This window comes from Rhincodon typus, chromosome 39, assembly GCF_021869965.1.
Source record: "Rhincodon typus isolate 14 chromosome 39, sRhiTyp1.1, whole genome shotgun sequence".
NCBI lineage: Eukaryota > Metazoa > Chordata > Chondrichthyes > Orectolobiformes > Rhincodontidae > Rhincodon > Rhincodon typus.
The window spans coordinates 15,079,361-15,106,806 of NC_063370.1; the positions used below are offsets into that span (position 1 = coordinate 15,079,361).

The 27,446-nt window shown below is 40.7% G+C and overlaps 1 protein-coding gene across 2 annotated transcripts in view; it reads left to right on the forward strand.

Annotated features, from left to right (window-relative positions):
- supt5h (SPT5 homolog, DSIF elongation factor subunit) overlaps positions 1 to 27,446 on the forward strand; it is an 81,989-nt gene that overhangs the window by 20,868 nt on the left and 33,675 nt on the right. Inside the window, exons 4-13 of one of the 2 annotated variants that reach the window (XM_020512018.2) lie at positions 1,638 to 1,703; positions 9,544 to 9,555; positions 14,791 to 14,860; positions 15,433 to 15,501; positions 16,608 to 16,673; positions 16,796 to 16,826; positions 19,112 to 19,180; positions 22,320 to 22,571; positions 23,131 to 23,220; positions 23,803 to 23,873. In XM_020512018.2, coding sequence (XP_020367607.1) covers positions 1,638 to 1,703; positions 9,544 to 9,555; positions 14,791 to 14,860; positions 15,433 to 15,501; positions 16,608 to 16,673; positions 16,796 to 16,826; positions 19,112 to 19,180; positions 22,320 to 22,571; positions 23,131 to 23,220; positions 23,803 to 23,873 — 796 coding nt within the window. The remainder of the gene's footprint in view (positions 1 to 1,637; positions 1,704 to 9,543; positions 9,556 to 14,790; positions 14,861 to 15,432; positions 15,502 to 16,607; positions 16,674 to 16,795; positions 16,827 to 19,111; positions 19,181 to 22,319; positions 22,572 to 23,130; positions 23,221 to 23,802; positions 23,874 to 27,446) is intronic. The other variant, XM_048618311.1, reaches the window with a different exon arrangement.

Sequence of the window (27,446 nt, forward strand, 5' to 3'; positions counted from 1 at the left end):
CCACCATTTCTGAAGAAGGGTCTCGACCCGAAACGTCAGCTTTCCTGCTCCTCTGATGCTGCTTGGCCTGCTGTGTTCATCCAGCTCTACACCGTGTTATCTCAGCGTTTTTAATAGTAATTTTCAATCAACTTGTTCGCACATGTTGTGACGCTTCTGAAACAGGTGGCACTTGCACCTGGGCCTTCTGGCTCTGCACCACAAGAACTACCAGCATTAGTTATATTTATGAATGTTTGCAATATTGCTGTAATACCTTCTCAGTTTCACAATCTTTGTTTTGTGAAATAGTTTCCACATTTTCTTGGGAAAATTGCATTTGCTTTAACAGGTAATGATTATTGTGTTGGGACAAAACAGTTTGAGAATTTCAACAGACCGATCTTAAACTTGTTAACCTCTGTGCTTGAAATTTGATGTTTTACTAAATACTGTAAAAATAATTGCATTATATCTTGGAATATGTTCATTGAAATATGTGCCATTTCCCAATTAACCTGCTGTCGACACTATCGACACATTACTGTGTGCAAGAAGTCTATGCTCACTTGATTTTTGAAAGGGAAAGAAAATACTAACGGAGGGGAAATTTATATTTTATTTCAATGAGCTAGTTACATTACCTGTTTATGTACACTTAACTTCACGGTAATGGGCGCATGTTTAATTAATGTGAGAAGCAGGATATGCCCAACATTCTGTGAGCGCTGCCAGGAGGCCAACTTGGGCTGCTTTGACTTCATACCTGTTGTGATCTGACTGCCAGATGGAATTTAAAGGATTCAGATACTTCACTGTCACCTTGTTTTACTATTAAGGTGGTGGCAAGTTCGCTCATGCTTGTTTAAGGCAACATTCAGCCAACATTCAGATGACTGAGAGAAAAGCTCTGTACTGCCTGTGTGAAAGCTAAGAGAGAATTGATGTTGTAATTTTTTTGTTGTTTCATGGCATGTACAAAGCTGGTAAAACCAGTATTTATTGTCCATATCTCTGTAGAGCAGTGACTTGCTTGGCCAACTCAGACAGTTAAGAATCAACCACATTACTGGGTATCTGGATGTTCTAGTCATGTTTAATTATAGTAGAATTTTATTCTAAATGTATTCAATAATCTAAATTAAAATTCCCTAGTTACTGTGGTTGAGTTTGACCTTGTCTCTCTGGATAATCAACCTAGGCCTCTAGATTATTAATGTGATCATTCTCCTCTCCTAACCAATCTGGCAGTCTGACCAAACAAAAACAGAAAGTGCTGGAGAAACTCAGCAGGAATGGCAGCATCTGTGGGCAGAGAAACAAAGCTAACATTTCAAGACTAAAGACTTTTCAGTTCTGAAGAAGAGTCATATCCGACCTGCTGAGTTTTCCTAGCAGTTGGTGGTTTTTATTACGGATTTCCAGTATCGACAGTATTATGCTTTTATATTGCAGTCTGTGCATCATGGCAGATGTGAGTTTCATTTGGAAGTGGTACAAATATCTTAAGTTTAAAATAATGCTGCTTAAAATGTTTTCTCCCTAACAATTCATGCTCATGAGAATCATTTCCAAATAAATAAATGCACTGCTTATTTCAACATGGATGTTTGTTTAAAATATCAGAAAAATGGAAATTTGTTCTTTCTTTTAAAAAGATGTGGACGATGAGTATGAAGATGAAGATCAGTGGGAGGATGGAGCAGAAGATATCCTTGATAAAGGTTTGTTTAGAGTTAACACTTTATTCATGACACTCTAAAATATACATAATGCAAATGTGGCGTTTGCTATTCCTGGGCTGTTGTGTCTTGGACCAATGTAAATTATTTTATAAATGGAATGTATGTAATAATTAGCCTTTGTATTCAGCTTTCATCTGTATGACTTCTTGACTTGTAGTAACTGGAAAATGTAACAATTGGGGTGGTATGGTGGCTCAGTGGTTAGCTCTGGTGCCTCACAGCACCAGGGACCCAGGTTCAATTCCAGCCTCGGGTGACTGCGTGGAGTTTGCACATTCTGCCTGGGTTTCCTCCGGGTGCTCTGGTTTCCTCCCACAGTCCAAAAATGTGCAGGTTAGGTGGATTGGCCATGCTAAATTGCCCGTAGTGTTCAGCGATGTGTAGATTAGGTGGGTTATAGAGGTATGGGCCTGGGTGGATTGCTCCAAGGGTCAGTGTGGGCTTATTGGGCCGAAGGGCCTGTTTCCACACTGTAGGGATTCTGTTCTATGATTCTATGGTTATAATGTCTCCACTTCTGTTCAAAAATTAACGGGCTCACAAGTTAGAAACTAGTTAAACTAAGATTATTACTGGTATTCATGTCAGTAACTTACACTGGCACATGTTACAAATATACACCCAGAAGCATTTGTCAGAGCCTAGTTAATCACCTTGTTCACAGCTATATGTTGGTATGGGCCAGGCTCAGCAGCCATGGTTTCAGATGTTAATCAGTTGCTTTCCCCAAGTCTTTTTTTATGGACAAAACATTTTTTAAAAAGGGTATTTTCCTATACTTGTGTCTCAGTTCCTAAACCATACTGTCATTCTCTCCTTCTTGTTCTCTACTCTTTGCCTTCTCTCTCTCATACATCAATTTTTTCTTTCTTTTTCTTTAAGTCTCTACGTCATGTCTGCGCCCTTTAATAACTTGCTTTCTCTAACACTTGTACATTACCTCGAACTACTTTATTCCTAGAGTTACGAAAAATGCGACTGCGAGGGAAACTACATCTGGCATTAGGAGTGAATAGGTGGGCTAGACTGAGCTAGGTCTAGGTCTAGCTAGCTCGACTGCCTTTCTGACATCATCATGTTCAATTTAAAACATGGCATGGTTCTGTACCAATATGTCTAGGAGCTACTACAAGCCCTACAGGCAAGAAGAAACAAGAATCCTAAACAAAACTGGGAAGTCTCAGAAACTTAATTTAGGATCTTTATTTTGGATTAACCATTTAAGTTAGGTCCTCTCTACTTGTTCAGGTGCATGTAAAAGTGCAGTGATATTTGGATTATATTGTAAAAGAATGTGATAAATGATGAAAGGGATCTATCTCCTATGCCTATCTTTATAAAAAGCTATCTATAAATCCAGCTTTCTATGTATGTGCACCACAGTAGTCAGTTTGAGGTCAGCAAGCAGATTGTCTAGTTGTAAGGATCATGAGTCAGTAATTCAGCAATAATAATGTGTTAAAGGACTTAATTACATTGGCTTCATCTGTGATGTTTCATGTTATTACATGTTGTAAAATTGTTGGTTTAATGTTTATGCTTAGCTTTAATGAATATATAAGGGACAGCTGAGCTTATGGACACAAATCACTTTTTTGCTTCTGGTATCTGTTAACTCATTAATCTAATGTATCTGTACTTATCTCTACATCTGTTGCTTGTGTAACAATTTATTACATCTTTGTATCTAAGACTTGACCTGAAATTGTCCCAACAGTCATCCATTAGAGAAAATAATTGTTCTTTGTTTTTAAAAACAGGGATTTGAAAAAACAATCTCCGCTTAGCAAACTTATTCTAAGTGCCAAATTAGGTTACTGATAAAGTTTCCCCAGTATGGCCTGTTCTATGCATTGTCTGTACCATGTGTACTATACTACGATGTACCATGTTTCTCTGCAATGAATTCGATTCAGCTGAATATTTAAACCTAAATATAAATAGAAGGATCAATTGGCATGTTTCTCAATTTATATGCAAATGCAGAAGATGCAAAATTTGCCTCCTCTCTTCTCATCAGTTGCATTGTTTTCTTTGCAGTTTCAGTTTAGTATGCTATGCTCTCTGCTCATGATTCAGCCTCCCCTGTGCTCGTCAGACTAACCAGACTTGTCGAGCACCTGGCGGGACACCTCCACTTAAGTATGACCCCAAGCTTTCTTTTGCCTGCCAGTTTCATTCTGTGCCCCACTCCAACTTTGATGTCTCTGTTCTTGGTTCCCTGCACTGTTAAATGAAAGTTCAGAGAGCAGCACCTTATCTTTCAACTGGGCCATTTACAGCCTTCTAAACTTCACCTTAAGTTCAGCAATTTCAAATAACCTTTGTCTCTTACTTTTTGAACAGACAGGTGCTGGAGATTTTTCATTTACGTCTAATTTCGTCCCATGTTTCTTGTCCTATTATCACTTTGCAGCATCATCCCTTTTGTTATTTCCTCTCTCCTGTCTTGCATCTTATCACAGACCTCTCTTTTTCAGAGATAGTAGGAAGTGCTGAAGCTGGAGTCTGAGATAACAAGGTATAGAGCTGGATGAACACAGCAGGCCAGGCAGCATCAGTGGAGCAGGAAAGCTGACGTTTCGGGTCTGGACCCATCTTCAGAAATGGGGAAGGGTAAGGGCACTCTGAAATAAATAGAGAGGGGGAGACGATGATGGAAGGTGGATAGAGGAGCAAATAGGTGGGGAGAAGACGGACAGGTCTAGGAGGTGGGGATGGAGCCAGTAAAGGTGAGTGTAGGTAGGGAGTTGTGATGGGATGGGGGTTGGTCAGTTGGGATGGAGGGGCGGGTAGGTGTGAGGGAAGATGGACAGGTCAAGGAGGCGGGGATGAGGCTAGTAGGTAGGAAGTGGGGGTGGGGGTTGGTCAGTGAGGTGGGAGGAGCGGATAAGTGGGAGAAAAGATGGACAGGTCAAGGAGGCGGGGACGAGCTGGGCTGGTCTTGGGATGAGGTCGGGGGTGGGGAGATTTTGAAGCTTGTGAAGTCCACATTGAGACCATTGGGCTGCAGGGTTCCCAAGCGGAATAGAAGATGCTGTTCCTCCAGCCTTCGGGTGGCATTGTTGTGGCACTGGAGGAGACCTAAGATGGACATGTTGTCCGAGGAGTGGGAGGGGGAGTTGAAGTGGTTTGCGACTGGGAGATGTAGTGAAACGACTACATTCCAGACACTCGCCACTTTTTGTTTGAAAAACTTGCCTTGCCCATTTCTTTAAACATTACCTCCCCCCCCACCCCAACTCTTGCACCTTGAACCTGTGTCCCTTAATAATTGACCATTCCACCCTGGGAAAAAGCCTCATGCTTTCTACTCTAGCCATGCCATTCACAATCTTTTAAACTTCTATCAGGTTGCCCCTCAACCTCCTGCGTTGCAGTGAAAACAAACCCAGTCGATCCAACCTTTCTTCATAGCTCAAATCCCCATACCAGGCAACCTCCTGGTAAACCTTCTCTGTAATCTCTCTAAAGCATCCACATCCTTCTGGTATTGTGGTGACCAGAACTGTATGCAATATTCCAAGTGTGGCCTAACTAAAGTTTTATAAAGCTGCAGCATAACTTGCCTAACCTTATACTCAGTGCCCCTTCCAATAAAGGCAAGCATGCTATAGGCCTTTTTTGCTACCTTATCTACCTGCATATCCAGATCGCTCTGCATATCAATACTCCTAAGGGTTCTGCCATTCACTTTATAATTTCCACCTGTACCTGACCTTCCAAAATGCATCACCTGACATTTGTCCAGATTAAACGCCATCTGCCGTTTTTCTGCTCATGCCTCCAACTGATCTATATCTTGCTGTATCCTCTGACAGTCCTCCTCACTATCCACAACTCCTCCAATCATTGTATTGTTTGCAACCTTACTAATTAGACCAGCTACGTTTTCCTCCAAATCATTTATGTAGACCATGAACAGCAGAGGTCTCAGCAGTGACCCTGTGGAATACCAGTAGTCACAACCTTCCATTCCGAACAGCATCCTTCCACCGCTACCCTCTGTCCCCTATGACTAAGCAGTTCTGTATCCATTTGCCAGCTCAACCTTGACACCATGTGACTTTACCTTTTGTACCAGTCTGCCATGAGGGACCTTTAAAAGACTTTACTGAAGTCCGTTTAGATGACAACACCTGCTTTTCCCTCATCATTCATCTTTGTCACCTCCTCAAAAAACGGAATTAAGTTAGTGAGGCACGACCTCCCCTGCACAAAACCATGCTGTCTATCATTAATAAGTCCATTTGCTTCTAAATGCCTATAGATCTTGTCCCTGAGAATCTTTTCCAATAATTTCCCTACTACCAACATGAGGCTCACAGGCCTGTAATTTCCTGGATTATCTCGGATTACCCTTCTTAAACAATGGAACTGCAATGGCTATTTTCCAGTCCCTATGGGACTTCAGCTGTGGCCAAAGAGGATACAAAGATGTCTGTCGATGCAATTTGTTCTCTTGCCTCCCACAGTATTCTGGGATAGGACCCGGGGACTTATCTACCTTAATACTTACTAAGACGCTTAACACTTCTTCCTTTTTAATAGCAATTTGGTTTAGAAATTTGTCACTCCCTTCGCTGAGATCATCCTCCACCAGTTCCTTCTCTTTTTGTTTTTGATTTCCAGCATCTGCAGTTGTTTTTATTTTTTTAAAAAGTTTTATTCCATGTGCTAAAATACTTTAATGGTTTCACCTCTTCCTATCACCGCAACCTTCTCCACCCCTTTGAGAACTTTGTATCCTCCAATTTTGGCCTCTTATGAATCTACAATTTCCTTTGTCCAACTGTAGCAGGCCCGAAGTTCTGGAATTTCCTTCTGTCTACCTTTTAAGCTGCTACTTAAAACATAATTCAGCTATCCCTGGATTGCGATTGGGTTCTGTTTAACAGCCTGTTTGCAAGTCGATTTGTATCCAAGTTGGAACACAATGCATGACAAAATAAAGTAGCCATTTGTAAGTACAGGAAATGTTCATATGGTGGTTCTTTAAAATTCCACCCCTGTATGGGATTGCATTTGTAAGTAAAAGTGTTTGTATGTTTGTAAATTGGGTGCCTCCTGTACTTTATTTGAGTTTTTGGACACCCAATTAATGTTTCCTTCTTTGACTTGGTGTTGATTTTGTTCAGCGACAATGCTATCTCAGGGTGCATTATGATAGTAATGTTATTACAAAGTCAAATTGATGTCCTGTACTCCCTGTGTTAATTTGGTCAAGAAAGAATAGAATCAGAAGTCACACGACACCAGGTTATAGTCCAACGGGTTTATTTGAAATCACAAGCTTTCGCAGCGCTGCTCCTTTGTCAGGTGAAGTGACAAAAGCTTGTGATTTCTGACTTTATCCATCCCAGTCCAACACTGGTTACTCCACAAGAAGAATAGATCCTTAGGTGATTTTTGACGGTTAGTTTCTGGAACTTTTCGGACTAAACCCCAGCTTGATTGAGCACTGTGACAGCAGGAAGGGAAGAAGAATCTATAGTGGAGAAGTCCTGTCATATATTTGCCAGCGATCTCTGTGACCTTCAGTGTGGAAAATAATTTTCCTGTCACCTTGCTTGAAGTCTATTGAGTTCAACTTGACTTGTCAATCATCGAGGTACAAATACAGGTTTGTAAGAAAAGTCAAAAATTCGGAGAAACTAAAATGAGAGGAAAAGTTTAGGGTTTTTTTTTTTTGTTGCGTTTACTTCCTAAAATGAGTTTTTGTTGTACTTTTGTATGTTTATACTGGCTACTATTTCTTGTTTTTTGAAATTACTGCCGTTCCAATTTAAAATTTCCACGATAAAGGATACCTACAGCACATAACATTCACTCCCTCCACCGCTAATGCTCATTAGTAATAGTGTGTACCATTTGCAAGATGTACTGCCGAAATTCATCAAAGATCTTGAGATAGCACCTTCTAAATCTATGACCACTTCGATCAAGAAGAGCAAGGGTAGCAAAAACATACGAGCACCACTACCTCAAGTTCCTCTCCATGCCACTCATCATCCTGACTTGGAAATATATCACCTTTCCTTCAGTGTCGCTGGGTCAGAATCCTGGAATTCCATTTCTAATGACATTCTGGGTGTATCTAGAACATATGGACTGCAGCAGTTCAAGAAGGCAGCTCACCACCACCACCTTCTTAAGTGCAGCTCAGGACGAGTAATAAATACTGGTCCAACCAGCAATGCTCATGTCCCATGAATGAATAGTAAAAATGCTCAGAATATATTCATGAGCCTTTCAGATACCTTGAATTGATAATCATAGAATCCCTACAGTGTGGAAACAGGCCCTTCAGCCCAACACAGCATCCCACCCAGACCAATCCCTGAACACGAGGGGCAATTTAGCATAGCCAATCCACCTAACCTGCACACTTTTGGACTGTGGGAGGAAACCGGAGCACCTGGAGGAAACCCACGCAGACACGGGGAGAATGTGCAAACTCCACATAGACAGTTACCCAAGGGCAGAATCGAACCCGGGTTCCTGGTGCCGTGAGGCAGCAGTGCTAACCACTGTGCCGCCCCAAGATAATGCTCAAGATTATGTTTGGTATGTGTTTAAAGAAGGACAACATATTCAAGTAAGGCCCATTCAGGTAATAGTGTCTAGTCTTTAGTGAGTTGTGATCATCTCAAGGAATGCACTGAATACCCAATGCAAAATAATTTAATTGGACCTTCAAAAGTTGTCTTTCCTTTTTTTTTGAAGAAAAAGCTCAGGCATAGAGAAAGCTATGGCAATGAAATATATTGGATCCATAAAACAGTGCATGCATATGAAATCCTTTTGTTTGCTACTTTAATGCTGACACTTTTTTTTAAAATGTATAAAAGAAACCACTTCTTCATGTAACCACTGCATCATCGGTTTGTAAGGCCTGAAACAGCGAATGTTTTTTTGCTATTTACGCTAAAATTCCTCTACTTTCTCACTACATATTAAACTATGCAAACGTAAAATCTGTTTTAAAATCTAAATTAGACTTTTATTTAGTGTTTATTTCTTAATCTCAGATTTCAGTATTCTAACCTGTGTAAGTTAGCAATTTGGAATTAAATTGGAGTAGACACATAACATGTAAAGCTGTGGAGAGATTACTGCTAATGGGTACATTTAATAGGTTATGTTAAAAAATCTTAGAAACAAAGTGCTCTTCCTCCTGCCTGCAAACCCTGCAACGTTATCCTGATAGCCCCTGTTACGTAAACCTGAACCATTGCAAATTGCCATGTCAATATGACCACTTCATATTTGCAAAGACAACAGGTTTTTTGATGATCATTTGGTCCTGGAATACAATTTTTGAAGACTCTAGCAGTTGTGTGCATATTTTTAAAAGTTTATGTTCATCAATTAACTGGTCATGACGGGGAAATTTATCGATTAACTTATCAGCAAGACCTAGATTTTTCACTTTCTTTCTGCTACCACGGACTGTGCGTTAACAGGTATACATGAAGTATCAACTCTCCTCACTGTATGTAATGCATCAGCCATTGATGCATGTGGAGTAAGATTCCAATCACCCATGCTTGATGAAATGAGTAGGGCTTTTGTTTAAAAAACTAGTATGGCTGTACCAAGTATAACAGTAACTTAGCATTTCAGTTTGAGTGCTCTCTCTTTGAAAACATGTCCATTTTGCCCTTATGTATGTTTCATTTCTGTTTTTTAATGTACATCATACATTCATGCTTATGTGCCATGTTTTAATTTTGTCCTTACATTTTTGTTCCCCGTTCACCATATGATTGATTTTGGTGATATTGTTTGGCTGTTTACTCTGTTGCCTTCTGAACAGAAGAAATTGAAGGTACGTGCACAATTCTGCATATTGTTTGTCATTAATGCAAATTAGTCTATTGATCAAAATTATTTGAGGCTTTGAAATTGCACCATGTGAACATTAACTACATTCCTTTGTTTTCCATTGTAATGAATCAATTTGGGTAAGCATTTCTATTGATGCGGAGTTTCATAATAGTATGTTGAATATTTATTTGGGCCAACATCAGTTGCATGTTGAAGTAACATGCAAACTTGTGATGTTCCATCACTAATCCTAACATTGTGGAATTTCAAGGTCAAGTGTGCATACTTATTCTTCCTTGCTGTTGATTTTATTTGGGCTGTTATTTAAATTTATGTAATGTACCACATTGATCCATCTAATTATTCTTTGCTTTCTTGCAAACACATTAGCGATCTCGTAATTTTTTATGCTTCGTGGTTGTTAAAGGAATGCTCCAAGTTCCACTACTGCTTGATGAAATGCAACAATACCACTTTGTTGTTACATAGCACCTTAAAGTAATAAAGTGTCCCACTTTATAGGGGACTTGTAACTCAGAATTTGATACCGAACCACAGACTGATATCAGGGGAGAAGCCAAATGCTTTGTCAAGGATGGGTGGAAGGAGATAGGAGGTTTGCAGAGGGAATTCCAGAGCTTTAGGGCATCGGCAGCTGAATGCATGACCACCCATGGCAGAAGGATGGGAATGGGGAATGCTCAAAATGCCAGAATCAAAGGAGTATGGACCTCTGTGATAGCTGTGGGGTTGGAGGAGATTACTGATAGAGAGGTGTCATGAAGACATTTGAAAGCAAGAATGAGAGTTTTAATACTAATTTGTTGTTTGAGACAAAGTTGATCAGCGAGCGCAAGGATGGTAGGTGAATAGCTTGGTGCAACTATAAGGGAGAGGCATGTGAAGCTATTATTGTTGGACTGTTAATCCAGGTAATGTTCTGGGGACCTGTGTTCAAAACCCGCCATGGTAGATGGTGGAATTTGAATGCAGGTAAAAATCTGGAATTAAAAGTTTTTCTGACAATGGTCACTGTCAGACCTATCTGGTTCGCTAATGTTCTTTAGTAAAGGAAGCTGCTGTCCTGACCTGTCTGGCCTACGTGTGACTCCAGACTCTCAGCAATGGAGTTGACTCTTAACTGCTCTCTGAAATGGTCTAGCAAGCTATTCAGTTGTAACAATCGCTAGAAAATCTCAAAAAAGAAATGAAACTAGACGGACCACCTGGCACTGACCTAGGCACTGGGAAGAACAATAAAAACAGCCCTATTGACCATGCAAAATCCTCCTTTGTAACATGGATGGGGTTAGGGGGCTACTATCAAAATTGGGAGAGCTGTCTCTCGGACTAGTTGAGCTTGACACAATTATACTTGCGGAATCTTACAATGTCTGAGACATACAATCGTATTCCTGGATGGGTCCTGTCGCCCCAGCAGAGTTGGCGGCACAGTGCTATACCATCAGGAGGAAGTTTCCCTTGGAGTTCTCAACCCTGAGTCCAGACACCACGGCACTAGGTCAAACATGGGCAAGGAAATCTCCCGCTGATTACCATGTATCATCCACCATTCCCCTTAGTTGATGAATCAGTACACCTCCATATTGAACACCACTTGGAGAAAGCACTGAACAATGTTGGGGCACAGAAAGTACTTTGACAAGACTTTAATGTACAACACCAAGAGTGATTCGATTGTTCTCAGCAGCTCTACTGATCGAGTCTAAAGAGCATAGCTGGTAGACTGGGTCTTTTGCAGCAGATGGTGATGGAAAAGTGTGCTTTATTCATCCTTACCAATCTGCCATCTGTGGATGCATCTGTCTGTGACCGTATTGATTACAGCGACCAGCACACAGTGAAGACAAAGTACTACCTTCACGTTGGTAATACCTTACATAGTGTTGTGTGACACTATCACCGTGCTAAATGGGACAGACTTTGAATGGATCAAGCATCTGAAGACTGGGCATCCATGAAGCTCTGTAGGCCATCAGCAGCAGCATAATTATTCTCCAACACAACCTGCAATCTCATGGCCCAGCATATCCCCAACTCCACAATTACCATCAAGCCAAGGGATCAACCTGGTTTAATGGAGAGTACAGGAGTGCATGCCAGGAGCTGCACCAGGCATACCAAAAGATGAGGTGTCAGCCTGCAGGAGCTACCAAACAGGATGACCTGTGTGCCAAATAACATAAAGAGCCAGTTATGGACAGAGCTAAGTGATTCCACAACCAGTGGGTCAGGATTAAGCTCCTTAATCCTGCCACATCCAGTCATGAATCGTGTTGGACAATTTAACAACTCGCTGGAGAAAGAGGCTTTGCAAATATCCCCATCCTCGATGATGAAGGAGCCCAGCAAATTCATGGTAAAGATAAGGCTTGAAGCACTTGGAACAATCTCCAGCCAGAAGAACTGAGTGAATGATGCATCTTGACTTTGTCCAGAGGTTCCCAGCATCACAGATGCCAGTCTTCAGCCGAATTGATTCACTATGTGAAATCAAGAAATGGCTGGAGGCATTGGATAGTGCAAAAGCAATGGGTTCTGTCCACCATCTACAAAGCACAAAACAAGAGTGTGATAGAATATTCTCCACATGCCTGGATGAGTGCATCTTCAAAAACAATCAAACAACACTATCCAGGACAAAGCAACCTGCTTGATTGCCATTACATCTACACCCTCCAAGATCAATGCTCAGTAGCAGCAGTGTGTACTAACTACAAGATACACTGTAAAAATTCATCAAAACTCTTTATACAAATCCTTTCAAACCCATGACCACTACCATTCGGAAGGATAAGGGCTGTAGATACTTAGGAACACCACCACCTGCAAGTACCCTTCCAAGTCACTCGCTGTCCTGATTTGGAAATATATCCTACAGTGCCATTGGTTCAACATCCTGGAATTCCCTCTCTCATGACATCATCAGTCGACTTGCAGCACATGGATTTCAGCGCCTCAAGAAAGCGGCTCACCACCACCTGCTCGGGCAACTACAGATTGGCCCAGCTAGCAACATCCACATCCCATGTGTGAATAAAACAAAGGTAGACAGCAGAGTTTTGGATAATCTCAACAGTCAATTGATGTTACTGAGGTGGAAATAGGCAGCCTGAATCATGGTATGGATGCATGCTTAATAGCTCAGTTTGAGATTAATATGACACCAAGGTTGTAAACAATTGTAGTTGAACCCCAGTTGCTGGGGGAGAGCTCGAGAACAGGGTTTGTACTAGGAACCAAAGACAGTAGAGGAGATTTAATTTTTTTATTTAATTAGAGGAAATTTTTGCTCATTTATTATATCAGGTAAACAGTCTGATAATTTAGAGATAGTGGAGAAGTTGAAAGAATGGTGGTAAGATAGAAGCTAGGTATGATCAACTTACATGAACAATAGCTCCATCTTTTCAGGTCATGATTCAGACTGAGTAAGATTAGGCACTTTCACAGCAAGCATCTGAATCTTTAGCCTCCTTTCATGTATCCACAGCTTTTTTTAAAATTGAACAGAATGCATTAGAAAGCCAACGTGGAATGATATCTTGCACTTGGTCTTCTTTGTAATCCAGTGTAGTTAGTTGATGTTTCATGCATGCAACATTCCATTCTTAATTCTCTTCACATCATTCACTCCATATGAAGGTGATGGACAGCATGCTCCAAACTGTCCTTTTGTTCTAGTTTGCTTTTGTCTGTTTGAGAGCAGGCGAGGGTTAACTGTCTTAGTTGTTTTGCTTTCTTCTTTCACTGAAACACTCAACATTCTTAAGTTGGCTGCACAATAGGAACCCCCAGTGTGGGGCTTTCAGTTGCTGCACTGCCCACATTCCTTTCACAGGACAGTACTATGTGCTGGTCCATTTGCAAATAGCTGAACAGAATGAGATTTTTGTTATGTCCACCTCCAATGTTAGAATCCAGTCTGTGCAAATATCTCTGATTTGGAAATCTAGTGTTTTTTATTAGTATGGTGACAGGAAAAACATTTTCAGATTCTTTTTCATCTTGTAATGCTTTGTTGTTTTAACTGAGAGCTGATTTCATTGGTTGGGCATAGCTGTCAAGCCCATAGTGATGGGTACAAATCGAACACGTTAATTGCTATAGCTGCAGGGTTCTTGATATTTAAATAAGATGGCAAGAAGGACAAGGTATTGCCTCCTCAGTTTGTTGCATTGAAACAATATGGGACAGTTGACTAACTGACAAATTCAAAAGGCCAAGTCTCCAGATAGATTACTTCCAAATGTTGTCCAAAGAATGGGGTTGCATATGTTAGAAAATAGTGTTCAAGTCACCAAGACTACCTATTACTTCGGAACAAACTACTGCAGATGCTGGAATCTGTACTGAAAACTACAAATGCTGGAGATCACAGCGGGTCAGACAGCATCTATGGAGTGAGAGCAAACTAACATTTTGAGTCTAGATGATTCTGATGAAGGGTCATTTAGACTCAAAGTTAGCTTGCGCTCTCTCTCTCCATGGATGCTTTCTGACCCGCTGTGATCTCCAGCATTTGTAGTTTTTAGTACCTCTTACTTCGTATGTAGTACTTGCTGTTGGTGAGACGTTATAACAGTTATTGTTTGTGGAATTAAATATCTACCAAAATGGGAATTGTGATTTAATCCATGCAACCACAGAGTGCAAGTGTGTCCTGCTTCCAGATAATATAGACAAAGAAATTTGAAGTTTTGGAACTTGTGGAAGAGATCATCAGTTAGTCAGTAACCATCAGCTTCTGCCAAAAGTTGTGGGACAAGAATAACAAAAAACTATAGTTGTCAATTAAGTTAAGTTCCTACTCTGTAGGTGCCATTTTAATTTAGTTTTTTTTATAAATTAGCAAGTTGCTTTTCTCTCGGGTCCCATTTAAAAACGAAAATTTAGGGACATGACTTCATTAGGTTTCCCAAATATAACTTAGCACTGACACTGTGCTTCCATCTTGTCGAAAAATGTTTTTGAATTGAGTAAGTGGTGAGACTTGTTCCTGGATATTGTTTTGAGTTTACACTTAGTCAATGGGGCATCATTGATTCAAATGCCTCCATCGACATTGAATTCTTGTGTCGATACAGGAGTTACAACTCAAAGGACAAAAGTTGAAAGTTCAGTCATGTAGTAATATCTAAGCATCAGTTGACAAGTAGGAGTTAATTTGTCTGCTGTTGCATTGTCTCTTCATCTTCTTTCTTGTACTCTGTAGCCTCCAACATTGACAACCTGGTGCTTGATGAAGACCACTCCGGAGCAAGACGATTGCTGAACCATTGGAGGTAAACCCCACCTTCCCCATTCTTAAACTTGAGGGATAACATCTCTGATTATCCCCCTCTCATTTGGCCAAGGAAGTGTATAACCTACTCCTAGACTTCCAACAAAATTGGCCTGAGAAAAATCCTCTTAGCTTTGCCTTAATGATATAGATGAGATGGGAATGATGTTCTTGAATATAATGGATTAAAAATTTTCATTGTGCAAATCCTTGTAGTGCACAAACTGACCGCATCACTGTGGGTCTGGAATCACTTACTGAACAGCAGATTTCCTCCTTGAAGGGGGATTGGAGAACCCAATGGACGTTTAAAACAACTTAGTAGTCTTATGGTCAGTTATTGGTGCTGGCATTTTTTTGTTGTTCCAGATTTGGTTTGCTCAAATCCTCCAGCTGCGGTGGAGAAATTGAACTCGTGTTTCTGGATCATTAGTCCAGACCTCCTAGTTTTCTGGCCCAATAACTTAACTGCTGCACTGCTGTGTCTCTGAATCTGTTAAATAATTGTATAATATACTTAAAGTTATGGCACCTGTTTTACTGCTGCAGCTAATAATTCAATGCATCTTGCAGAGACAAAAGAGAAGAGGAACTTGGCGAATATTATATGAATAAATATGCCAAGCCAACAGCAGGAGATCAGTAAGTATTCTGTTTCTTAGACATTTTTTAAAAAATTGTTAAATGTTATGATTCGAAACTTATTGCATTGATGAACTTTAGGGTCGATATAAAGGTATTTTTGCTACTGTGGTATTGATCTATCAAGAAAAGGGATTGATTTTATTGGTAATGGATCTATTTGGTTCATGAAGAATAGGAAGCGAGTATGAAGTCTGGAGGATTGGGAGAGATGTTTGGCTGTACCATTGTAGTAGTTCTGCATGGATTGTAGTAATATTGAGGCAAATAATTTTGTTTTTTTAAGCTTTGTTCAGTAATAAATAAGCTATCACTCATTTGGAGAGACACTGTTGAACTAACCAGGATGAGGCCAGAATGTCTAACACCCTCCCAAATAGAATTTTGTTTTAAGGTATTATTTTCTTCTTAATACTTTGTGGGTATTGCTGTAATTGCCCTTGAATGGGGTGGCTTGCCTAGGCTATTGCTGAGGGCAATTAAGAATCAATTTTGTTGCTGTGGATCTGGAGTCACATATAAGCCAGACCATGTTAGGACAACAGATTTCCTTCCCTAGAGAGCATTAGCATAAATCAATTTTCACAACAATCAATGTTTCTATGGTCACTGTTACTGATGACAAGCTTTACTGATGACTACTGAATTTAATTTAAATTTCACCAGATTTGGGCTTGTGTCCCCAGGGCATTAGCTTGATCCTCTGGATCACCCAGTGACATTACCATTGCACTACTGAATCCCCCAACACAGAGCTCTCAATATTATAAGTCTGACTGTATTTTATGTGGCTGCAGAGGTTTTGCACTGATTTCCTTTTCATATGAGACGAGCCAGTAGTAACCCTAGACCGGGGTTGAAACTGGCCAACTGACAGGAGTACAGAACTGTAATGCGTTTACTCATAATCTATGTTTTGTGTATTTAGAAATGAATACGTAACTATAAATCGTGAGCTGAGAATGTATTGTCTCAGCTTTTTTTTACTGGCCTTGCCTAGCTTGCTATGATCTAGTACCATGCGTCCTTCTGTGGGTGGGGCTCGCTTTGTCCAAGATGATGTTCTGAGATGTTTGGTTCCTACTAATGTCTTCCTCTTCTTTTAGTTTCTATGGCGCATCAGATGAACTCTCAGATGACATCACACAGCAGCAGTTACTGCCTGGTGTAAAGTAAGTGAGTCTTTTATTAATTGAACTTTACAACATTTGAAATGGATGTCATTATATTGACCAAAATTGACATATGTTCCCTGAACTAATTCTGTTTTGTTTCTCTACCTCCACTTGCACAGGGATCCTAATTTGTGGACTGTGAAATGTAAGGTATGATTATTCCCCCATGCACAAACTAAATCCTGTGCTTCATGCGTTTCTGAGCGAAAAGAAAATAACATGCCAAAAAGCAATACATTGCAAGATGTATTGTTGACAATATTATATGTATCTGGAAACAAGTGATTACAGCTTTGTAACCAAACTATTACTGTCATCCCAGACATATAAGATAATATTTGCTGCAGATTTCACGTCCCTTGTGAATGAATTTTCCTTTATTCTTAAGACCACAGTGAATAAGCTCCTTTTCCTGCATTACGATCCATCTGCCACCTTGTTGCTGGCTCACTTAATATCTCTTTGCAGGTTCTTTGTGTCCTTCTCATTACTTGTATTACCATCTAACTTTGTATTTTAAGAAAACTTGGATACATTCCTCTCTGTCTGTTTATTTAAGTTATTGATGTCGAGTATAAATAACCAAGACCCCAGCATTGAGTCTTGTGCCTCCACTAGTGAGAACCAATTTAAAAATATCCCATTTACCTCTACCACTTCTTCTACCTTGCCTTTTTATATGCTTAAAAAGGCTGCAAATTCCTTACAGTGGTCTGTTGGCAAGAAAAAGACAACCATAGGAGCTGGATTAATTTAGCAATGTTTTTCCTGAATTTAGAATTGTAGAGTTCCTAAATTGTGAAAGAGGCCATTCAGGGCATTCAGTCTGCACATACCCTTCAAAATTCATCCCACCCAGATTCCCACCCCACATTTACCATGGCTAATTCACCTAGCCTATACGCTCCTGGACACTACAGGGAAATTTACGCTGCACATCTTTGGACTCTGGGAAGAAACTGGAGTACCCAGTTGAAACCCCAACAGACACTGGGAGAATGTGCAAACTCCACACAGGCAGTTGCCCAAGCCTGGAATCAAACCCGAATCCTTGGCACTGAGCCGCTGTAGCGCCTGGCATGGGCAACCAGTAAAAATACTTCTGATTCCTTGTGTGAAATTTTCACTTGTAATTGAGCTGCTACATCTGCAACATTATAGAGTCACACAGTTGGTCCAACTAGTCCATGCCGACCATGTTCCCAAACTAAACTAGTCCCAGTTGCCTCCATTTGGCCCATATCCCTCTAAACCTTTCCTATTCATGTACCTATCCAAATGTCTTTAAATTTTGTAACTGTACTTGCATCTGCCACTTCCTCTGGCAGTTCATTCCACATACAAAACACCCTCTAAATCTTTCTCCTCTCAAAAGTATGCCCCCTAGTTTTGAAATCTACTGCCCTAGGGAAAAGACCTTTGCTATTCATCTTATCTGTGCCCGTCATGATTTTATGAACCTCTATAAGGTCACCCCTCAACCTCCTACACTCCCTTGAAAAAAGTCTCAGGCTATCCTTATAACTCCAATGCTCCAGTCCCAGCAGCATCCTGGTAAATCTTCGTTGAACCCTCTCCAATTTAATAATATCCTTCATATAGCAGTGAGACCAGAACAATACACAGTACTCCAAAAGTAGCCTCGCCAATGTCCTGTACAACTTCAAAATGATGTTCCAAGTCCTATACTCAATGGTCTGAGCAAAGAAGACAAGCTTGCTAATTACCTTCTTAACCACCATGTCTACCCGTGTCACAAATTTCAAAGAACGATGTACCTGAACCCCTAGGACTGTCAGTTCAACAAAATACCCAGGGCCCCATCATTAACTGTATGTGCCCTGCCCTTTGTTCACCATAGAAGTGACCTGCACCCCAGGCACAGTCTTATTTTCTCATGAGATTGATGGGTGTTATTTACCAATTGAATAGCATGCCCCATCTAGTGGATAAGGCAGACATTACTGAGTTTAGTTGGTCATTCCTTAACTTACCTTGTGTTTGTAATGGAATTTTATACCAAGGAAGGAGAAAAGTCATGTTCTGGTTGTGGAAATCATCCACTTGAAACTATTTCAATAATTCCATAGTCAAAAGAACTTACTGTATGCTATATCTAGACATATGGTCCTGATTTAACAACAAGTGCAAAATATATAATTCCTGTAGCTGAGCTTTATTAATCTATCTCAACAGTGTAGTGCGTATCTTGGGATTCTGGAGAATTTAGAGATCATTTGAACTTGCATTTTCTAGGTTGTTCACATCTGAAGAAGCCCCATGTATTCCCAAGTTATATACACATGTATGTTTGGTACCATATGAAAGCTGTTGCTGCTGGGCTGGTTTAAAAAAAATAAAAGTTCCTTTCATGTTCCATATTTCTAGTTAGTAAAATTTGGAGTTGTGACTTGATTTATCTTTCCTTTTTCCAGATCGGTGAAGAACGAGCAACAGCTATTTCATTGATGAGGAAGTTTGTTGCCTATCAGTTTACAGATTCGGTAGGTATCCTTCTCACGGTTCTTAAACAGCAGCTTTAGATCTCTTTAAGACCATTGGTGGAGCTAGCCAACAGAAACATGCGAAAATCTAGTCGCGAGTTTTCCACTACTGCAGTCTTGAGGATTAGACTGTTTCATGTTATTCTTACCATTCTCTAAGACATATAGTGACTTATGATATGAAAATGATGAATTGTTGTGCTCCAAGACTTGTAATTGTCATGCCATCCTCATACCCTGTACAAGTCATTTCAAAGAAGAAGATGACTAGTTTGTGCCATCCCTCTCTGAAAAGCACTCTGAAGGCACTGGATGCTGCAAGAGCTATGGGCCGTGACAACAACCTGTATTGGAATAAAAACTAACTAATTATAGCTCTTGCCAAGCTGTTTCCACATTGTGGTAAATTGCCCAAGTATGTCTTGTCCACCAAAAGCAGAGTCGGAAGTCACATGACTTCAGGTTATAGTCCAACAGGTTTAATTGAAGTCACAAGCTTTCGGAGTATTGCTCCTTTGTTAGATGAAGTGATTTTGAATAAGCCTGTTAAACTATAACCTGGTGTTGTGTGATTTCTTGCTTTGTCTATCCCAGTCCAACGCTGGCACCTCCGCCTCATCACCAAAAGCAGGACCAATTCAGATTGGTCAATTATTGTCCTGTTGGTCTAGTCTCAATCATCAACAAAGTCATGGAAGCGGTCAGCAATAGTGCTATTAAGTAGCACTTAAAGGCAATATCTTACCCCTGATATTTGTTTTGGGTTCCACTTGGCTCATAACCTCATTACAGCTAAACTCAGTGAGGTGAGAGTGATTGCCTTTCATATCAAGGCAGAATTTGACTGTGGCATCAGGGAAGTCCTTGCAAAACTGAAAATAGTGGGAACACAGGAAAATCCTCCACAGGGATTTGTTGGAGCCCAATCACTTTTTTGTCCTGGGATATTACAGCAAATATTTCTCAGGACATTTGCTGATGATTGCACAATTTGCAATTCCTCAGATACAGAAGCAATCCATATCTGTATACGGAAAGACTTGGACAACATTTAGGCTTGGGCTAATAAGTAGCATGCAGCATTTGTGCCATGCAAATGCCTGAGCAGTGACACCTCAAATGAGAGAAAATCTAACCATCTCCCCACGACACCCAATAGTAATACCATTGCTAGATTCTCCGGTATCAACGTCCCAGGTGTTACCATTGACTAAAAACTGAATTAGACCAGTTATATAAATATTTTAGCTACAATAGCAGGTCAGAGGCTGGGAATTCTATAATGAGTAACTCACCACCTGTTTCCCCAAAGACTGCCCCGCCATCTACAAGGCAAGAATCAGGAGTGAGTTAGATAACTCTCCACTTGCCTGGATGACTGCAGCTCCAGCAACACTCAAAGCTCAACATTACCTAGGACAAAGTTTGATTGGCACCTCCTCCATCATCTTCACATTACTCCTCCACTAATGGTGCACAGAGGCGGCAGTGTGTATAATCTATAAGATGCACTGCTGCAACTCACCAAGGAATGGTGAACAGCACCCTCCAAATCTGTACCATCTAGCAGGGCACAGGCAACAGATGCCTCAAGACATCACCACCTGCTTGTTGGAAATAGTGAGGACTGCAGATGGTGGAAGCCAGCGTCAATAAAATGTGGAGCTGGAGAAGCACAGCAGGTTAGACAGCATCGGAGGAGCAGGAAAGTCGATGTTTCGGGTCCGGACCACATAGTAGGTGCACTGATGCCACATGGACTGCAGCAGCTGACGAACGTCACCATCTTCTCAAGGGCAAATAGAGATAGGCAACAAATGCTGGCTTAGCTGGCAGACATGAGCAGTGACTAATTTTCAAAAAACATGCTAGATGTTGTGGTTGAGGGGGGATGTCTTCCTGTCCTGTTAAACCCACCTTCCACGCCCTAGTCACCGCTTGATTTTAATCATCGGTGTAGTTAAAATGATTGAACTCAGACTTTCAAGTTATTGTTTCAGTCCCATCGGTACACGTATTCCCATTAAAAAAATTTTTTTCCTGATTTCTCTTAAAGGCAGTGACTTATGGTAGAGCACATTTCATGAGTGCCAACAGCCTTTTTCTGGTTCCCAAATCACAGCTGTAAGCCTGAAGGTTGTAGCTTCACATTCCTGCTCCAGAGGCTAGTACAAAATCTGGGCTGACACTCCTGTATGGTGCTGAGGGACAGCTGCAGTGCAAGAGGTCCACCCTTCTGATGAGAGGTTAAATTGAAACCTCATTTGTCCTCTCAGGTGGCTGGAAGAGGCATTAAGTAATGAACTAATGAGGAGTTCTCCTTGGATTCCTGGTCATTCATTGTCCCTCAGCCATACTTAAAACACATGATTTGATCATTTGGCGCAGTGATGTTTGTGGGAGTTTTCAGTGCGTAAGTTTTTCACCTGTGCTTCTTATGCTGCAACAGTGACTATAAATGGGAAAAGGTGCTTCATTGGTTGTGAAGTGTTTTGGGAAGGGAGAGAGAGCCACCTGAGATCATGAAAAGTGTTATCAGAAATCTGAGTTTGTTTTGTTCTCAGTAGGCTTTTTGATAATCAAAATCACATCCAGTTCCATGGTGACCACTGTTAGGCACAAACTGTCCAGCAGAACAGAGCATGATAGCTCTGGCCATTCACTTCCTAGTCCAGTCATACTGAGACATTGGCAGAACTGCTGCCCCAGCTGAGATCAACCAAGTCAGCAAACAATAGAATTGAACAGACCACCTTGTCTTTATGGACCAATGTCTCACACAACAGGAAGGGTTTCTTTGTTAGCATTCTCCAAATTATGTCTATCCTCTTAATAAAATTTAAGGATTTAAAAAGTTTTGATTTCTTGATTTTTCCCTTCTAAAAGTGCTTGAGAAGTGTATATTGCAGGAGTGCAAGACGATGTTCAGTCATGAACTTATTATTTGACATCACTGAAATTTTCACGTTTTGTTGCCTTCAGTCATGATTGCTTAACTCTTGCTATACTGAGTAACCTGCAGTTCAGTGATAGATTGATTCTGTTACGAATTTAGTGTTCAAAATATATGTTTTAGTTTTGAATAAAGTGCGCACACAGTTTTTTCATTTTGTTTTCTTCCATTTCTTTTTGCCTGTAGCCCATCCAAATCAAGTCTGTTGTTTCCCCTGAGCACGTGAAGGGGTACATTTATGTTGAGGCATACAAACAGACTCATGTCAAGCAGGCCATCGAGGGTGTGGGGAACCTCCGGATAGGGTACTGGAACCAACAGATGGTTCCTATCAAGGAAATGACAGATGTGCTGAAGGTGGTGAAGGAGGTGACCAACCTGAAACCGAAATCCTGGGTTCGTCTGAAAAGAGGTCTGTACAAGGATGACATTGCACAGGTAAAGCCTTTCTGTCTTTGCAGTCTTCGTAATGTGATAGACAGACAGCCTAATATGGATAGTGTCCCAATGCCAGCACACTGTAGACCAGGGTTGCCCTAGATTTCAGACTTGCCTGGATTTCAGATTACCTGTTAACCCGACGTGTATATCCATAACATGTGCTGGTCTGTGTTAAAATTGCACGTTTCTAACCGAAGATTCAACCCCCCACTCCTTGAGTGAGATGGCTTATGATAAGCACAGTCTAGGACAATTGCTCAATGCAAACAATGGACGGGGTAAATTATATGAATGTTGAGCTGTGCACAGAGTGAAAAAAGTGGTTTTTTGGACAGTTTCCGTTTCCAAGCAGCTACATTTGTTGTCCTATACCTGATTGAATGTATTAGACCATCTCACGATAGTATCGCAAATCATTATATTGTGTTGCAAAAGTGGAGGAGCCCAATCTGAAACCATTACCTTCCCTTCAGGCTGCCAACGTAAATATTAGTACTTACCACGGTACCCTGTCTCACCTATTGACTTTCAAAAAATGTACTGCTTACTTTTTCAGGTGGACTATGTTGAGCCAAGCCAGAACACCATTTCTCTGAAACTGATCCCAAGAATTGATTATGAGCGAATCAAAGCTCGAATGAGTTTGGTAAGAGCCCATCTTCAGTTACAAGTTGATATTCTGTATCTGTGGTGAACTGATGCTGTATCCAATTGTGCTGACAATTGTCGTTCTTCCTTCTATCCTCCTACTTCTTTGTTTGTTCTCTGCTGAAAGCAGGCCCAACTCAGTGCTGCAACTTCCACTGGGGTGTAGGGTAAGGTGGTGGGTTGGAGCAAGATCAAACCCCTTAATGTTTACATGAATCTGATCCAAAGGTTGTCAAGCAATTGGCCTCCCCACGGAAGCCAGGTTACAATGGCAACATACACTTTTACATGTATGTTGTAACCTGGAGCTGTGGACAATACTGGTATAAACTCCAATTGCTTTCTTTTTCAGTGTCATTAGTTTTATGAAAGAAATGCCCTGTCTTGCATTATCCAAACGAAATAATTGCGAGGCAGGGAGATAGTGTTGAACAAAGATTTTCCCCCTGCCTTGAACTTCCTTAATCTAATTTGAACACTTAACCCTAAAGACCTGTTGCTTACTGCTCTCCATTTTTCATTTTGATTTAGTGCAATGATCTGTTGAGCATCTGAATATTTTTAATATTTCAATCCACAGAAAGACTGGTTTGCTAAAAGAAAAAGATTCAAGAGGCCGCTTCAGCGATTGTTTGATGCAGAAAAAATCAGGTATGATTTTATTGATAGAGTGTGTTGTAGGTATTTTTGTATCAACCTGTTCAGAGTTGTTGTTACACACTTCTGGAGCAGGTAGGACTTGAACCCAGGTCTTCTGGCTCAGAGGCAGGGATATTACCTGCCTGAAGGAAGAGGCAGTATCAAAGAATTGGAGTCAAACTCTTTTCAGAGTTAGAAAGTTAGAAAATGCTTCTTCACTCACAAGTTGCAAAACTGTGACACTGCCTTCTGCAAATAGGAATTAATGCTAAATCAGTTACTTTCAAATCTGAGATAGATTGATTGTTAGACAAAGTAATAGTACGGATCAAAAGTCACTGTATGGAGATAGGTTACAGATACTCCGCCATCTCACTGAATGGTAGGCCAAGCTCAAGAGACTAATTCACATTGCCTTGCTCCAATTTTCCTGTTGGCATGTGGTACTGGTTCCCTAACATTACAATATCATGATGATGGTTCTCTGCTTCCCGTGTCTGTAGATGTGATGTGGAGGTGCCTGTGTTGGACTGGGCTGGAAAAAGTCAGAAGTTACACGGCACTGGGTTATAGTCCAACAGGTTTATTTGAAATCACAAGCTTTCGAAGTGACTTCACCGACAAAGGAGCAGTGCTCCAAAAAGCTTGTGATTTCAAATAAACCTGCTGGACTATAACCTATTGTCGTGTGACTTCTGACTTTGTCTTTAGATATAAATCCCAATTCCTAAATGGATACTATGTGAATTAGTGAATTATAAACTTGATCAGACCAATGTTCAATTTTTTATTATTTTAAAATTGTTTCATGAGATGTGGGTGTGGGTGGTTACACCAGCATTTATTGCTGTGGACTATGTTGTGAGCAGCCTCCTTAAACTGCTGTAGTCCGTGTCTTTTAGGTACACCCATAGTGCTGTTAGGGAGCTAGTTCCAGGGTTTTGATCCAACAGTACTAAAGGAATAATAATAATGTTTCAAGTTAGGATGGTTGTCCCATGAAGGTGAAGATGCAGGTTGCGGTGTTCCATGCATCTGCTACTTGTGTATTTCTAGGTGGTAGAGGTCATGGGTTGGAAAGGTATGTTGAAGGAGTCTGGGTGATTTGCTGTAATGAATCATGTAGGTGGTCCACACTGCTGCCATAGCGGTTGTAGAGCGAGTGAATGTTGAAGATAGTGGATGGGGTACCAGTAAAGTGTGCTGCTTTGTACTGGATAGTATCAAGCTTCATAAGTGTTGTTGCAGCTGAATGCATCCAAGCAGGTGGGGGGAGTATTCTACAACACTGCTGACTTGTTCTTTGCATATGGTGGATAGACTTTTGTTATGGAGAACAGGAGGTTAAATGAAAGAAAATGCTTGATATTCACTTTATAAGTAAGAAGTAACAATTTATTTAACCCTAATGGTGAACAAGTTAACATAATTACTAACAAACGGAACAATTCCTCCTTAACTTCTTACTACTCCCAAACTGAACTAAATTCCACAGGTATGCTGTTCCAATAAGCACAAGTCCCACTTGTATGAGCCCAAGTAATAAGAAAATAAATTAAAACTTCATCTCTCAAAGTCTACACGCCTTTCTTCCACTGATCCGGCTGTCAGGGATGTTCTGTCTGTGAAGTCTTCTGTGAGGACTCTTAGCTAGAAGAGCTGTGCTACCTTTTATGTACAGATGGTATTTTCTTAGAGAACTTAGTGATTTCTTGTGAGAGTTGGATGCTTATTTCTCAGATGGTGGTTCACTCTAACATTGATTTTCAAAAACTGTCTCCTTATATACTTTGGATGACATGCTAATTTTCTTATAATAGCATTGGTCCGAGGTTGTCAAAACCATTAGACTTAAATTCAGAGATAGTAGGAACTGCAGATGCTGGAGAATCTGAGATAACAAGGTGTAGAGCTGGATGAACACAGCAGGCCAAGCAGCATCAGAGGAGCAGGAAGGCTGATGTTTCGGGCCTACTATCTCTGATACAGACTTTAAATTCAATTGGCTTTCAATTGCTAAGTGCTTGGTTTAAGTTAATTGGCTGATTCAAGCTAGTTATCAAAACAAGCTTAAGGCTTCCAAGCACACGGCCAATTGATACTCGTTTCAATTTCAGAACTGGCTATACATCTTCAATCACATACAGACACATTTTTATTCTGTATAAATCTCTAAGCTTAGAAAAGCACTTTACCTCTTAAAGGAACCCCCCACTCTCCTCCCGTACCTTTTTTATTTACAAACAAATTCTAGCTTCTAGCTTCCTGTCTCCCAATTCATTTTTACTCTGCACAACATCGTAACACTGTGTTGAGTTATTCACAACAGAATTCTCGCCATTGACCTTCTCTTATAACCACAATTTATATATATAGTCGAGTTCAGTTTCTGGTGTTGCTATATGTGTGTGTATATTAGATAAAGATATATTTGTAGACATGAACTGCTTCAATGAACTCATCCCCCCCCCGCCGCCGCCCCTTCTGAATTTATGATGGAGAGGAGGTCATTGATGAAGTAAACTACCCTGAGGAACTCCAGGCTGGGACTGAGATGATTGGCGTCTGAATCCACAGCCATTTTCCTTTGTACTAAGTATGACTCTAACCAATGGAGAATTTTCCCCTGATTCCCATTGACTTAGTTTTGGTAGGTCTCCATGATATCACACTCAATCAAGTGTTACCTCAATGTTAAGGATAGTTACTGTCCATTCACTTCCAGAATCAATACTTTTTTTCAATATTCATACCAAAGATGTAATGGAGTCAGGAGTGGAATGGGTATGGTGGAATCCAAACTGAACATCAGTGATCAGATTCTGATGGTGTTCCTGGACCCAAAGCATTAACTCTGCTTTCTCTCCACAGATGCTACCAGACCTGCCCAGTTTATCCAGCCATTTCTGTTCTCGTTTCAAATTTCCACCATCTGCAGTTGTTTGTTTTATGTCAGTGGTCAGGTTGTTGCTCTTTTAAGTGCTGCTTGACAGTGTTGATGATCCTTCTATCACTTTGTTGATCAAAAAGTAGACAGGGCAAGATTAGATGGATTTGGATTTGTCCTGTATCTTTGTCAGTATGATATACTTGGGCATTTTTTCATCTTGTCAGATAGATGTCTATGTTGTAGCTGTACTGGAATAGCTTGGCTACGATTTCTGAAGAATTTCTGAAGAAGGTTCCCGGCCCTAAACGTCAACTTTCCTGCTCCTCTGATGCTGCCTGGCCTGCTGTGTTCCTCCATAGAACATAGAACATTACAGCGCAGTACAGGCCCGTCGGCCCTCGATGTTGCGCTGACCTGTGAAACCAATCTGAAGCCCATCTAACCTACACTATTCCATTATCATCCATATGTTTATCCAATGACCATTTAAATGCCCTTAAAGTTGGCGAGTCTACGACTGTTGCAGGCAGGGCATTCCACATTCTTTGAGTAAAGAACCTACCTCTGACATCTGTCCTATATCTATCACCCCTCAATTTAAAGCTATGTCCCCTCGTGCTAGCCACCACCATCCGAGGAAAAAGGCTCCCACTGTCCACCCTATCTAATCCTCTGATCATCTTGTATGTCTCTAT